General features: G+C 54.0%; 1 protein-coding gene and 1 pseudogene across 5 annotated transcripts; both read right to left on the reverse strand.

Annotated features, from left to right (window-relative positions):
• Positions 1-3,668: 3,668 nt before the first annotated feature.
• LOC307066017 (kallikrein-10-like) lies at positions 3,669-7,718 on the reverse strand. 4 transcript variants are annotated; one of them, XM_079723064.1, is made up of 6 exons: positions 7,600-7,718; positions 7,051-7,155; positions 6,192-6,375; positions 5,206-5,477; positions 4,885-5,018; positions 3,669-4,310 (listed from the first exon to the last, which is right to left on the reverse strand). In XM_079723064.1, exons 2-6 carry the CDS (start codon positions 7,139-7,141, stop codon positions 4,158-4,160), a joined length of 834 nt encoding a protein of 277 aa, XP_079579190.1. In that variant the 5' UTR covers positions 7,142-7,155; positions 7,600-7,718; the 3' UTR covers positions 3,669-4,157. The 4 variants fall into 4 exon arrangements, with proteins under 4 accessions (XP_079579190.1, XP_079579189.1, XP_079579192.1 ...); XM_079723063.1 differs by having other exon boundaries at positions 7,450-7,669; XM_079723066.1 differs by lacking the exon at positions 7,600-7,718 and adding an exon at positions 7,570-7,588.
• A 2,273-nt stretch (positions 7,719-9,991) lies between these two features.
• LOC307066028 (kallikrein-11-like) lies at positions 9,992-12,537 on the reverse strand (annotated as a pseudogene). Its single transcript has 5 exons — positions 12,498-12,537; positions 11,900-12,063; positions 11,275-11,528; positions 10,562-10,698; positions 9,992-10,144 (listed from the first exon to the last, which is right to left on the reverse strand). The product of its transcript is annotated as a kallikrein-11-like (transcript).
• Positions 12,538-14,482: the final 1,945 nt, after the last annotated feature.

Consider the following 14,482-nt stretch of genomic DNA (forward strand, 5'->3'; position numbering starts at 1 on the left):
GGCTCCGGACGCGCAGGCTCAGCGGCCATGGCTCACGGACCCAGCCGCTCCGCGGCATGTGGGATCTTCCCGGACCGGGGCACAAACCCGTGTCCCCTGCATCGGCAGGCGGACTCTCAACCACTGCGCCACCAGGGAAGCCCCTTTTCTCTCTCTTTTTTTTTTTTTCAAGGGTTAACTCATTCTTGTCATAACCTACTTCCTTTTTCACATCCTCACCACTCCAAGGATCCAGGCGCCCAACCTAGGTGGAACTAAGCACTTTTCCCATTCTCTTAATGCCACCATATCTTGACTAAGTCCTGAGAACATGGTCTTGTTTTTTCCGCCCATCTCCTCCCTTCCACTGTCCTTCCCATCACTTCATCTTTCCTGCCTCTCCCCCATCCCTCCTTCTCACCAGATGGGCAACCCTTGGAGGGCCAAGCCCAGATCTGACTCATCTCTGTGTCCCTCACATCACCCTGTTCAGGGCTGGGATCATGGGGGGGGTGCTCAGGAGATGTTAATTGAATGAGTGAATGTCTTTCTCCACATCTTTCTTTTTCCAGTGAACTCCAACTCATTCTTCAAGATCCAACCTAAATGCCCCTTCCTCCAGGAAGCCTTCTCTGATTTCTCCAGGCAGAGTCCATCTTTTCCAGCCTGGGCACTTCCAGGCTTCTTCCACTTTCTGTTGCTGTAAGCCTGGTTATCAGGCTGGGTCTGGGCTCCCCTTGAATGTGTACAACTCACCATGATTTAGTGGTTTGGAGCATGGACCGTGGAACTGGACCATGTGGGTCCAAACCTCAATGCTGTTAATTATTAAGTGTGTGACCTTGGGTAAGTCACTGGACCTCTCTCAGTTGCTCCATTTATTAAGCAGCAATAATAACTGGGGTTGTGGGAGGATTATGTGAATTAACACATATGAAGCACTTACAACTGTGGTAGGCATTCAATAAATATGTTTGTCCCTCACCTATAGAGCCCTGCACTGCCACCATCATAATACATATTATCCATGGCTGAAGTTGCCTTATACCCTCTGCAGACTGGGAAGTCCTCGAGACCAGGGACTGAATACCCACTATGTGCTAAGTGCCATACTAACTGCTTTATAGAACGTTTTTTTTTTTTTTTTCAGTACACAGGCTTCTCACTGTTGTGGCTTCTCCCATTGCGGAGCACAGGCTCCGGACGCACAGGCTCAGCAACCATGGCTCACGGACCCAGCCGCTCCGCTGCATGTGGGATCTTCCCGGACCGGGGCATGAACCTGTGTCCCCTGCATCGGCAGGCGGACTCTCAACCACTGTGCCACCAGGGAAGCCCTACAGAACATTTTGATTGCTAACTTTATTGACTGTTTACTCTGTGCCAGGCAGCTGGCTAAACATTTCATGTATGCTTTCTCATTTAATTCTCTAACCAATCTCTATTTCATAATGGGGATAATTGTGGTAGAGAGAGCATTCAAGCTTTTTGCTCAAGTCACACAGTGAGTTACAGAAATATATTTTCTTCCTGGTGAACTCCTACTGATCCTTTAAAACCCCATGCATATATCCCCTCACCTGAGAAGCCTTCCCTTATTCCTTCAGGAGGAGTCCTTGGGCTCTCTTGGGGCACCCTATGCCTCCTTCTGTTACAGCACTGATCAATTTGTTTTATTTGTTAATTCAACAATGTGTTGAATGCCTTCTGTGTGTCAAGCATCAGACCGGGTGCTTAGAAAACCACAGTGAATAAATCAGAGTCCCTGCCCACATTGACTAGGTGAGGGGAAGTAGGGGACAGACCATTATGGAGTAAACAGATACATGAGATCACTTTTGCTATAACAAGTGCTGCAAAAGAAATAAACAGAGCAATGGATTAGTGGCCATGGAGGAGGAGTACAGGGGGAGACCCCTTTAGCCAGGGCAACCCTGGAAGGCCTCCTTGAAGAAGTGACCTTTAAATGGAGACCCGAATGACAAGAATTTAAGGCTTCCTGACCTGACTAGCAGCTTCTTGAAGGTAGGGCTCACTCTGATTCATCTCCAAGACCTGGCATAGGACATGGCTCAGTAAACATTTATGATGTGACTAAAGGAATGGGTGAATTGCCTTTAAAAATGAATCGAGTTTTTGAATTCCTACTTCGCTTAGTGAAGTTCCTACTTCACTTCTGATTCTTGCATAATGAACTCAGCTGATAAGCCTGATAGATGTTTCCTGGGTGTGCTAATAGGAGTGGGGGGATAGTCAGCAGAAGAGAGCTGTGTAGTCTCTGCTCAAACCCTGTGCCCCCGTCTTCTGTGGGCTCTGTGGGGCAGGGACCTTGTGGTCACCACTGTGTTCCCGGTGCCCAGCACCGGGCCTGCCATACAACAGGTGCTCAATAAATTGGTGTGGGCTTCCCTGGTGGCCCAATGGTTAAGAACCCACCTGCCAGTGCAAGGGACACGGGTTCGAGCCTTGGTCTGGGAAGATCCCACATGCCACAGAGCAACTACGCCCATGCGCCACAACTACTGAGCCTGCACTCTAAAGCCTACGTGCCACAACTACTGAGCCCACGAGCCACAACTACTAAAGCCCACGCGCCTAGAGCCCATGCTCCTCAACAAGAGAAGCCACTGCAATGAGAAGCCTGCGCAACGAAGAGTAGCCCCGGCTCACAGCAACTGGAGAAAGCCCACACACAGAAACGAAGACCCAACGCAGCCATAAATAAATAAATAAATAAATATTTAAAAATAAAAATAATAAAATGAAACTGAAATACTGTATTTTAAAATAAATAAATAAATTGGTGTTTGAAAGGGGAAACAGGGAAGTAGTTAGGACCCCACGCTCTCACTGCCAAGGGCCCGGGTTTGATCCCTGGTCAGGGAACTAAAATTCCACAAGCCTCACCAAAAAAAGAAGTGGGGGCGGGGGCGAGTGGACAAAACAACCTGTGCTGGAGGGAAAATTTCTACTGTGCTTGTGTTCTGCTTATGTTACCACTCCAAAGTCTGGGCTAAGTGGAGCCACTGAAACTTCTGTTAGCTTTGCCTGGATTCTGTGTATAATAGCCCCTAGCATGGGAATATTTACACAGGGACAGTTTCAGGGAGAGGACAAGAACCCCTCCTCCTAATTTTCAGGACAAAATTTCAAAGCCAATTTGGGATGGGGGTGGGGATGGAGTTGGACTTAGGGTGTCTGGGTGTTGGATCAGGGAATGAGAATGGAGATGTGGTAGAGCTGGAATTGGAGCCGGTAGTAGGTGAGGGGATGGGGATGGATCTAACAAAGAAACCAAAAAATTTCCTCTAAATTTCAGAGGGCTTCTTTGCATAAACTTAGCAACTGAAGTGGGGTGAGGTGCTCTGGTCTTAGAGGCTGAGATGGATGCAGGGTGAGGTCCCTTGAGTTCCAGTGGCCCCAGGAAGGCACAGAAGGTACCAGATGACTCAGAGACAGCCCAGTTCCTCCTGGGACAGAAGGAACAGATGTTGGGTAGACCCAGACATGGGAAACAGTGGGAGGGAAGAAGGAAGTGGTTAAGAGGTGCTTCATGGAACTTGACAGGAGGGTGAGGAATGTAATTCTCCCATCAGCCCTGAGGGATGGGGATGGTACGGGGGGTTGGGATTGTAGGGTACCCCTGTGCTTTTCTCCCCAGGACACAAAATCACACACATTCCCACCAGGACCTGTTGCCATTTAATCAGAACTCACTACCCACTGTGTTAGTACTTTGCATGACAATTACCATAATGATCTACACACACGTTATAGTCTCTTCATAACACGTTTATGAGGTACACACTTCATTGTTCCCATTTTCCAGGTGAGGAAACTGAGGCTCAGAGAAGATGCTTGGCTAGCCCAAGGTCACACAGCAGGGAGTGGTGGAGGAAGCCAGGTTGGGTGATTGATAACTTCTCTCAGAGACTAGTGACCACCGGCTTCCTGGTTTCTCATGAACAAAACTTTGCCACCACTTTCTGCATCTTGGCTTCAACGCGGGCAGAGAACAGCAGTGGGCAGGAGGCATGAGGGAAGACGAGAGATGTTAATAGGTGTGGATGGGCGACAGAAGTTTGAGTGGGGGAGGGGGAGTGTCCAGCTGTCTGCGGGGGAAGGAGGGGAGGAAGGAGGAAGAGGGCAGATGGCGAAGCAGTTGCAGGGCCTTTGGGTCACTTGGAGCGGATGGTTTTCTCTATCCAGTCGCGGTATTTGCAGATCTCAGTGTAGACAGCTGGTTGCTGAGCAGAGCCGCAGGGGTAAACGCCCCATGAAAGGATGCCCTGAAGGGTCTTATCACAGACCAGAGGGCCACCTGAGTCACTCTGGGGGTGGGAGGAAGGAGAGATCAAATAAATACACCAGTGGAAAGGCTGCCACTTGGGGGTCTGGGGTAGTGATGGGGAAGGGGGGTGTTGGGTAGGGTTGGAGCTGGGTTGGGGGTGGGATGGGGTTGTGATGGGGTTGGGGGTGGCGTGGGGGTGTGATGGAGTCGGACTTGGGGTTTGGGGGCATTGGGTGGGGGATGAGAATGGAGAGTCGATGGAGCTGAGATTGTAGCTCTTGGTAGGTGAGGGATGGAGCTGGATCTAGAGATAGGGCTGGGGTAGGGGTTTAGGCATGGCTTGAGGATGGGAATGTGGTTGAGGATGGGGTGGGAAGGGGGTTTAGGGCTGGGGATTGGCTTGAGAGTAGACTTGGGGACAGGGCTGAGCATGAGAAGGTGGACCCAAGGAGGTAGAGTTGGACATGGGGTTGATGTTGGGGGAGGAATGGGATAGTGCTGGACGTGGGGATGAAATTGGGCTGGGAGTGGCTATGGGGTTGGGGATGTCTGTTTTCCCATAACCTCCCTATGCTGCTCCCATGAGTCAGAGACCCCCTCTGGCCAGTTCCTACCAGGCAGGGGTCCTGACCACCGGTGAGTCCTGCACATATCATGTTGCTGGTGACCACGCCAGGATAGAAGACCTCACACTCTTTGGAGCTCAGGACAGTGACCGTGGAGCAACTCAGGCTCTTGTTGTACTTCACTGATGGGAGAAAACATCAGGTAATCCTGGGGTCCAGCCCCCAATCCTCCAGGATCCAGGAGCCCAGATACCCAGACTGTCCCCAACCCAGGCCTCAGGTTCCCAAACCCCCCTCCCTCAGGCCCAGGAGTCCAGGCCCCTCGTCCTCCTTCCCCAGGATACAGGCCCCAGGGCCCCCAGCTCTTGCCTCTTCGGGAGGCTGTGGTGCCCCAGCCGGCGACCTGGCACTGGTCTCCGGGCTGGGCACAGCGATCGGGCAGGCGTAGAGGCTGGATTCGAGACCCAAGCACACCGGGCCAGGTCAGATGCAGGAGCATGAGGTCATGCTCATCTGTTCGCCCGGGCAGGATGGGGCCCGAGTCCTTGTACTTGGGGTGGATAATAGGAAGAGAGGTCCTGCGGAGCTGCTCCCCCTGGAGAAGCAGCAGGTGGTCATCCCCAACTCGAGCCCACAGACGCCTGGGGAGGGAAGAGTCTTATGGATGCAAAGCCTTCACTGGGACTGAGACTGAAGCCTGAGTCCCTGGGAAGGAGGGTACAGGCAGTGGGGTGGGGATAGACACTTGGGTCCTGGCAGGGGAGGGACCTGGGGGCTGGGACTCCTGGGTCTGAGGGAGAAGGGGCTGGGGGCCTAGATTCTTGGATCTGATCGAGGAGAGGGCTGGGGACCCAGACTCCTGGGTCTGAGGGGGGAGTGGGTAGGGGAGAAGGAGCTGGAGACCTGATCTGGGGGAACATGGGGAAGAACGATCAGGTGTTTGGGTCCCTAAGTTCTGCAGGAATTGAGGGCAGAGGGTCTACCTTGGTAAACCTACCCTTTTCTTCCTCCCTCAGTGGGGACTCACGAGAAGAACAATTTCTTTTAGTTCTGAAGTCCTAACCACACCAGATCCTGACTTCTGTCTGCTGCACACAACTATCTACAGCTAAATGGAACCCTAGCAGAATCAGCTGGTCAGTGGCTCTGGATGGGCCCAGAAACGCTGAGAAAGACCACACTGCCCCCTCGTGGCCACAGCACAACCCCACCTCTCCTCTTACAGGAAGCCCTCCAGGACCGACCCCACATCGAGCTGGCAGTTCCATACCCTCAAGTACCCCAGCCCTTCCTGCCCCCTCCCCGGGGCCTGCCTCCATAGCCCCTCCGTAGCATCCCTGAGGAGCTCTTCCTACTTATTGTTCCCGCAGTGCGCAGCCGTGAGCACCCAACTCCTGTCCACTAGGACGCCGGCGCAGTGGAACGAGAGGCCATCGAAGAGGGACACCTGCCAGGGCTGCGACCTGTGAGGGCAAGGGGCGCCGGAGGCCAGGGGGCTCGAGGGCGTGTCGGCTCCGGGGAGCCGCAGAGCCTCCGCGACTGGAGAAAGAAAAGAGGTGGAGATCAGAGCAGGCAGGACAGCAGGGCAAGCACTGGGTGTGGGATCCGAGTGGGGCTATGGGACGGGGCTTCGGGGGGGCACAGCCTGAACTCGAGGGTGTGTGTGGAAACTGGGGATCCCGAAGGAACCGAATGGAAGTGGGCGGAGAAGAACGGCGTGAAAGGGCAAGGAGGCGGGGATAAGAATGGAGTAAGGAGACCTAACAGGTTAGGTCTGGAGGAGCAGGGACGCTGCAGAGAGCTTCACGAGGTCAGGAAGGCAACAAGGCGGGGCAGAAGGGGGCGGGGATAGAAAGCAGCTCCTGGTGGGTGAAAGTAGGGGTGGGAATAACGCAACTCGCCGGAAGAAGGGGCGAGGGCAGAGGACGCTAAGGCAAGACTTGGGGTGAAATCGGGCGAAGTAAGAAGGGGCGGGGAAAGGGCGCAGCGAGGAGAAAGGGGGAGTACGGATCCCGGAAGAGTGAAGGGGGCGGGATACCTAGGGCGGAGCTAGAAGAGGGGCGGGTCTGACTTGGGGCTGGGCTTCTCCGGACCTGTGGGTGAGTGCTGGGGTCCCAAGGCGAGGAGAAGTGTGCGGGGTTTGGTGATAAAAGCCCACTCTGCCATCGCCCCCGGTGTCCGGCGCCTCCCGCCGGGCCCTGTCCCCGGCCTTACCCCAGAGTTGCGCCATCAGTAGCGGCAGCAGAAGGTTCTCGAGGCCCCAAGGGCCGGAGGCGGCGGAGAGGTGGAGGTGTGAGGGTCTCATGGCCAGGACCTAGGCTGGGGGGGAGGGCCGGGGGACGGTTCAAAACACTTGCCGGGTCAGAGACCCCAGCCTGCCACTCCCGTCCGCCCATCCTGGGCCACCCCAACCCGCGGGGACCCGTTTAACTTGCGGCCGACAAACGCAGGGGTGGGCAGACGTGCGATCGGGGCCTGAACAGGCGTAATGGGCGCAAATACCCTAATGACGCCGCTCTGGCGTCCTCCTGCTGTCCCTACGCCCGAGGGGAGCGCTCTCCTGGCCAGGGCTGTCCCGGCTGCCAGCCTCTCAGCGCTTCGGGTTTCGCCTACCTTCACAGGTGGGCTGGGCATTCGAGGCTCCGAAGTGCGTCCCGTAGGTAAGGAAACTAAGGCTGGAGCAAGTCTCCTGCCCGCTACCCGACGGTCCCCACCTGTGCTCTCGCGACCCACCCCAACCAAGGTGAGGTGCACGCCGCTCACGTGGGAGTCGTGGAGGGGAAGAAGTGCCTCAGTCCTGCCGTGTGGGCCGCCGGAATCCTCTGCCCAGGGACCCCTTCCGGGCCCTCCCTTTTAACGCCGAAGAGCCCGTTTCCCCACCCTCCCCCCAGGGATTTACCTCCTCCCTTTCCCTCTTCCTAATTATACCCTGGGAGAGGCTGGCACCCAACCTGGGCCCCAGATTCCTGCTCTGGGAGGGGCCCGGGAATACAGGCTTCTCCCAGTGCCCGAAACACCCTTTTTAGAGATGGATTTCATGGAGATTCCCCAGGTCCCTGTTCCAAGAAGTCTTCGCAGATGGGGAAAGAGGGTGCCACATCCCCAGGGGCCGTGGGGATCGCGGGGATAGTGTCGGAGACAGATGACTGTAAGCGAGAGAGAGGAAAATAAACAGGGACGTGCATACCTCGAGTGGCATAATGAGAAAAGCCAGAATGCTGACCCTGAAAGAGGGAGGCAGAGAGATAAGATAGACGGAAGGAAAGAGTAGGAGCAAGAGATGCGCACAAACCAGGGAAAGAAAACACAGAGAGGGAAGCAGCAGATGCAGACCCAGAGGGATGCTCTGTGCTTGAGCCCTCATCCACGGCCAGAGCAGCGTCCTGTGTGTCCCAGCAACTAGCCCATGTGTGGTCACTTCACATACTTCCTGCCCTCTGCATGTCTCCAGGTGACACACAGGCCCGTGAATCACAGGAGGCCAAAAGCTACAAGGGGCATCAGTGTCACTTCAGCCAGCTCCCTCATTTCAGGTGAGGGATGGCAGGCTCAGAGAGGGCAGTGCCTCACAGGAGGTCACACAGCAAGTCCATTTCCCAACCCAGAGGCCCAGTTCCAGCTCTGCTCACGCCAACTACCTGCCCTGCAAGGTGAGCAGAACATCAGAAGAGACCCTGAGTTCTGAACTATTTGTGAAGCATCTTCTCCAGCGAGAAGGCAGTTAACTCTAGAGGTTGTCCAGCACAGCGCCGTTCAGTTGAACTTTTCGCCGTGATGGAAATGCTCCGTTTGTGCTATCCAACACGGTAGCCACCAGCCACATGTGGCTATAGAGCTTTTGATATGTGGCGAGTGCAACTGAGGAATTACATTTTTTTTAATTAAAAAAAATTTTTTTAACATCGTTATTGGAGTTTAGTTACTTTACAGTGGTGTGTTAGTTTCTACTGTATAACAAAGTGAATCAACTATACATATACATATATCCCCAAATCCACTCCCTCTTGCGTCTCCGTCCCACCCTCCCTATACCACCCCTCTAGATGAAGAATTACATTTCTGATTTTAGGCAGTTTTAAGTTAAATAGCCACATGTGGTTAGTGGCTACTGTATTGACCTGCTCAGGTCTTGATGAACTACCTATTACCTATTGCAGAGGTTGGAAAGAAAACAATGATAGCTCCCTTTTATTGGGTCTTAGCTATGTGCAGGCTGACTGACTTTGTGTGCTATCATACTTTTGCATGCACGATTTTACAGATAAGGAAAGGAGTCTTTTTTAAAAAAAAATAAATTTATTTATTTATTTTTGGCTGCGTTGGGTCTTCATTACTGTGCATGGGCTTTTTCCAGTTGCGGCAAGCAGCGTCTACTCTTCGCAGTGGTGTGCGGGCTTCTCGTTGCGGTGGCTTCTCTCTCTAGGCGCGCCCATTTCAGTAGTTGTGGCATGCGGGCTTCAGTAGTTGTGTCACACGGGCTTAGTTGCTCCACAGCATGTGGGATCTTCTCGAACCTGGGCTCGAACCCGTGCCCCCTGCATTGGCAGGCAGATTCTTAACCACTGTGCCACCACGGAAGTCCCAAGGAAAGGAGCCTTAATCAAGGCAGTATTGCTTGTCAGTTAAGAAGTCACCTTGCTTCAGATTCCTTGCTCTTCTACTTGCTGGCTGTGTGATCGTGAACGGGTGACTTCGTTTCTCTGCGCCTCAGTTTCCTCAGCTGCAAAATGGGTATAATAATAATAGTACCAACCTTGTAGGGTTTTGTGAAGATTATGTCAGTCGATACATTTAAAAGCCCTTGGACCAGGGTCTGGCACGTAGTAAGCATTCAAAAGATTCATTTGTTTAGTAAATATTTATTGAAACCTTGGTGTGTGCCAGGAATTGTGTTTGAGACTGGAGGTACAACAGTGAACCAAACGACTATTTTCACTCCCAGAGTCACAAGTTAGCATGAGGCAGGAGTAGAACCCAGGTCTCCTAACTCCAAATTCCAAATTGATTATTAAGGTACAGCATCTCTCATAGTCAACAAGGCCCCCAGAAAAGTATATAAAGGGGTCCTGGCTCAGGCTGCATTATTAACAGAATGAACAGGTACCACAGCACCAAGTAGGGATCAGGGGATCGGGCCGTGATGAGCTGGTCCTGGCTAATTGTTCTCTATAGGCTTCTGGCTCCGGTCCACATATTTGCAGACCTTTGTGTAAACCCTGGGCTTTCTGCTGACAGCACATGGATCCTGGCCCCAGGAGATGATGCCTTGAAGAGACCCATTATAGACCAGTGGGCCCCCAGAATCACCCTGGAGATGGGGAGGAAGAGAACCAGTCAGAGAGGAGGGGAGGCCTCAGGAGAGGGGAAAGGGTTGGACATGGTGTTAGGGAGGAGGGGGGAATGTGTTGGAAGTGAGGTGGAGGTTGAAGATGGGGTTGGCAATGGGATTGAGGATGAGGTTAGAGTTTTGGGTGAGAACAAAGATGGCGCTAGGGTCGAAAATTGATTTGGGGAAGGTTAGGGTTGGAAATAGGGGTGGGACTGGGAATGGAGCTGGGGATTGTGTTTATGTTAGGCATGGGACCTGGGAGTGGAGATGGCTTGGGCGTTGCAGGGGGAAGTGGTGTTGAGGTTGGGGATGAGATTGTGGATGTAGGTGAAGACACAGTTGAGGTTGGGGATGGGAGTGGAAATGTGTTTGGAGACCCAGGCCCTGCCCTCTGACCTGGCAGGAGTCCTTGCCCTCTTCTCGAGCGCTGGCACATCCCACGGTGTCTGTGATGTTCCCAGGGTAGGCGACCTCACACTCCTTGTGCTCGACAATGGTGATGTTGGGACATCGCCAGGTGTGGGGAAGGTGCACTGTAGAAATGACGTGAGGGGATACAGAAAATTAGATCCCTTTGTTCCCCTTCCCCACACTGCAGGGCTTACTCTGAACCCAGCAGAGAACCAGGGACCTTGCTCTAAATCCAGTTCCTGTCCTTCTTGCTTGCAGTCAACTCACCTCTCTGCTTGTAACCATAGCAACAGTAACGCTATCAAGTAAAATTCTTTATGCCAGTTGCTCTATAAACATTATGTCTAATCCAGCTCTAGTAGGTGGATGTGATTATTCTCATTTTATAGAGAAGAAAACCAAGGTTCAGAGAGGTGAAGCCACTTGCCTAAGGACCTACAACGAGCAGGTTGTGGATCTGAAATTGCACATCATGTCTGCCTGAATCCAAGGCCCAAACTTTGGTCTCTGCCCTCCCCAGCCCTTACTTTTCCACTCTTCCTTTCAACTTATCCCACTATTGATACCTCCAGGTAGCGCCCTCTTGTATCACTATGAATCTCATCTTTGAAGGTTCCTCTGGTTCCCTATTTCCTTCCACAATCATAAACACCTTCCCCCACCCCACCCCCCATCATACTCCTCTCCGGAGCCCCTACACTGGGGGATGGACGTGGTGCCCCAGTCGGAAATGAGGCAGCGGGTGCCAGCAGTGACACAGTGTGATGACACACTGTGGGTCGCACAGCCCAGATAATGAAGGCTGGGGCCACCATATTCAGCAGCATGATGTCATTGCAGTGAGCTTTGTTGGGCAGCCTACTGTTGAAGTCTGGGTGGAGGAAGGACTCAGTGGCTGCTCCGGTGCGCTCACAGCCATCCCGTCACTGGAGGTTGTGTTCTCCCAGATGAGCTACATATCAGTTGAAGTGAGAGAGGTGGTGGTCAGAGATGGAAGGGGAAGGAGAGACAGGAAATGGAGAGTGACATGGCGGGGGGGGAAGGGGCGAGATGAAGAGAATGAAGAAACATAGCTCCACTTCCAAACTCATCCCCATCTCCCACCAAAACCTTATCCCCAGCCCAATCCAACCCCATTCCCAACACCATGCCAGTTCCAACATCATTCATCCTTCCATCTTCAATCCCAACCCAATCCCCATCATCAGTGCCCATCTCTGACCCCACTTTCCCCACCCCATACACATTCTCCCCATCCCCAAGCCCTTCTCTATCCACCTCTCCATCTCCAGCCCCCTCCCAGCCCCGCCCCTGCCCCTGCACTCATGGCTTGTGGCAGTGGGCTGCTGTCAGTAGCCATTTGAGGGCGATGAGGGTTGCCCCACAGAGCAGCCTTGTCTTCTGGAACAAATCTGCCTGCCAGGGTGGCTGGGAACGAGGAGAGAACTCATATCCTTTGTTGATCCTGGTCTCTCCCCCTACATGCCCTAGGGAGGGTGAGGGCAAAAGAGGGGGCTCGGGCATGAGACGGCTCCCAGAAATGGGGGAGGAGGACCATAGCCTGGTGTCCTATGGGGATGCACTGAATGGACAGGCTGGGGATTAAATGATTGAAACCCTTCCACACCCGTTAGTCAGTAGCCACTTTTCTGAGCTCTCTGAATGCCTCCCACACCACCCCAGCTGCCCCAGCCTCTCCTCTGGGACCCTCTTTGACCTCTCCCCATTCTAACTCTAAAGAGATTACACCTTTAGAAGGCAAGGGGCATCCAGGACCTTGTTAAGGCTCACATATCCATTCAGATGCCCTATGGTTGTTCTATATTTTTAATATCAGCCCCGTCATTGTCTAGACATAGAGGGTTGGGAATCCTAGAGATTTGAGAGGGAGATCCCTGGCCATCCCCGTCTTCCACCGTACCTGTCACCAGAGCAAACGTGATTAATTGCAGAATCACCATGGCCTGGAAGGGGGGAGGGCAGGCCCCAGGTTCTTCTGGGAGCAAGGAGGGACAAGGGGCCAAATCACTCCCTGGGGAGATTTAGGGCTGGTTCACGCCCTCTCTCTCCCCCATGCCTGCTCTGGCTCCCCCCAGGGAGAAACAGCCAGGTGTGAGGAATCCCTTGGTTCACACAGCATCGCAACCTCCAAACTTTTAAAATAAATCTTTGGTATGGAGGGTGGCCTTGCAGGGGCCTAATCCCAGTTAGAACCTCTCATGCCCAAGCTGCTGGGAAGGCATTGCCCAGGGCAAGCGACAGGCTGGCTCTGTTTAAGTCAGCCACGGGACCTCGTAGGTGCGGTTTGGAGAATGTTTTCCTTCTTGCCCACCTGAGACCTGGGGCCCAGCAACTTGGGGTGGGAGGATAAAGGAACCAGGCTCCATTCAGTAACCACGCCAGGGTGATATGAGCCCTTTGAAGGCTACCTGGGGGACAGTAGGGGGCTCAGCCTGGGACATCATTCTGGTCCCCACCCTGCTGAACCCCTGCCCCTCTGAAGAACAGTGAGTCAGAGCAGGGCAGGGCTGGTCACTTGAAGGGCCAGTGCCCTTAGCTGCCCTGGCCAGCGGGCGTGGGGCTGGAGGGTTGGACTCAGTGACCGAAGGTGGGGGTGGAGGACACTGAGGTTGGGGGACAGCTGCTGGAGATGCAGATCAAGGCAGAGAGACACAATCCCCCCACCCCAAGAAGTACAGAGCAGAAGGAGAAATGATGCCGGGGCAGAGGCCTGGCACACTCAGCAGGGCAGGTGCCTGGAGGGGAGCCCTCCCTTCCCTTCTGGACTCACGGGCTCTGGGGCTGGAGCTCTGGGGGCCTGGCAGTGGTTGCAGATGCAGCAGGCTGGGTTTCGGAGCGGGAGGCACCAGGAAGGCGAGCAGGCAGGGGTGCCCCCTCACCACACACACCCCCTCCCCAGCAGGCCCAGGATGACTGGGCTTCCCAACCCTGCCTTATTGCCCTGGGGGCGGGGTGTGTGGGAGCCCTCCCCAGGTCAGCCCTGGGCCTTGGAGGTGCTGCCCACCTGTCACTGTCACCTCCCCAAGCCCCTCTTCTCTCTGCTTCTCTGTTTCCCCCCACCTCTGTGTCCGTCCGTCTGTCTGCATCCTTCCCTGTCTCTCTTTACCTCTCCCACATTTCTATAATTCCTTGTGTGTATGTGTGTGTGTGTCATTTTTCTTTCTGTTCCTATGTATCTCTGGGCCTTTTTCTCTTTGTCTAACTCTGTTCTTCTCTCCCAGTGTCTCTCTGCACATCTCCTCTAATTCTTTATATCTTTCTTTGTGTCTGTCTCTGCCTGCCTCCATCCCTGTCTCTTTCTCTCCCTCCCTCCACTTCTGTGTCTAAATCCCTCTCCATCCTCCTCATCTCCCAGTCTCTCTGTGTCTCTTGTCCCAGCCCCTCCGTCCCCACAGCCCGAGCCCAGGTGGGACCCTGGCTCCTTCTGGGCCCCTCCCTTCATCATTCCAAGGAGCAGGGTTGCGGAACTGCGACGTCACACAGGTGGGGCTGCTGCCCGCCGAAGGGGCAGGCAGGAGGGTGGGGAAGGCAGGTTGGGGCCTGTGGGATTCAAGGCCCAGGAAAGGGAAGTCAGCCCTGGGCAGGTACCACAACCCCCAGAGTTCCTCTGGGGCTTCACTTCTCTGCCGACCCTTCCCTCCACTCCCTTCTGCCAGCCTCTTAGGCTGCCAGGAACCCCAGGGTCCTCAGAATCCCACTGTGGCACTTACTTGCTCTGTGACGTAGGTCCGATGACTTCCCAAATCTGAGCCAACTCAATTTCCTCGTCTGCAAAACTCAAGTGACGATCCCTACTTCTCCCAGCTTGTTTGTTATCAGTTAGTTCTCCCTCTGTCTTACCCTCCTCTCTCCCCTAACGAGATGTGAAGCAAGACTATGGGGTAG

This window comes from Hyperoodon ampullatus (genome assembly GCF_949752795.1).
Source record: "Hyperoodon ampullatus genome assembly, chromosome: 18".
In the NCBI taxonomy this organism is placed as follows: Eukaryota; Metazoa; Chordata; class Mammalia; order Artiodactyla; family Ziphiidae; genus Hyperoodon; species Hyperoodon ampullatus.

Excerpts from the sequence above, each read along its gene's own strand:
- LOC307066017 (XM_079723064.1), bottom strand. The coding sequence starts at position 7,141 with ATGAGACCCTCACACCTCCACCTCTCCGCCGCCTCCGGCCCTTGGGGC. Across the intron at positions 5,478-6,191 it reads GCGCACTGCGGGAACAATAA|GCGTCTGTGGGCTCGAGTTG; the intron begins GTAGGAAGAGCT and ends TTCCCTCCCCAG. Across the intron at positions 5,019-5,205 it reads CACCACAGCCTCCCGAAGAG|TGAAGTACAACAAGAGCCTG; the intron begins GCAAGAGCTGGG and ends TTCTCCCATCAG.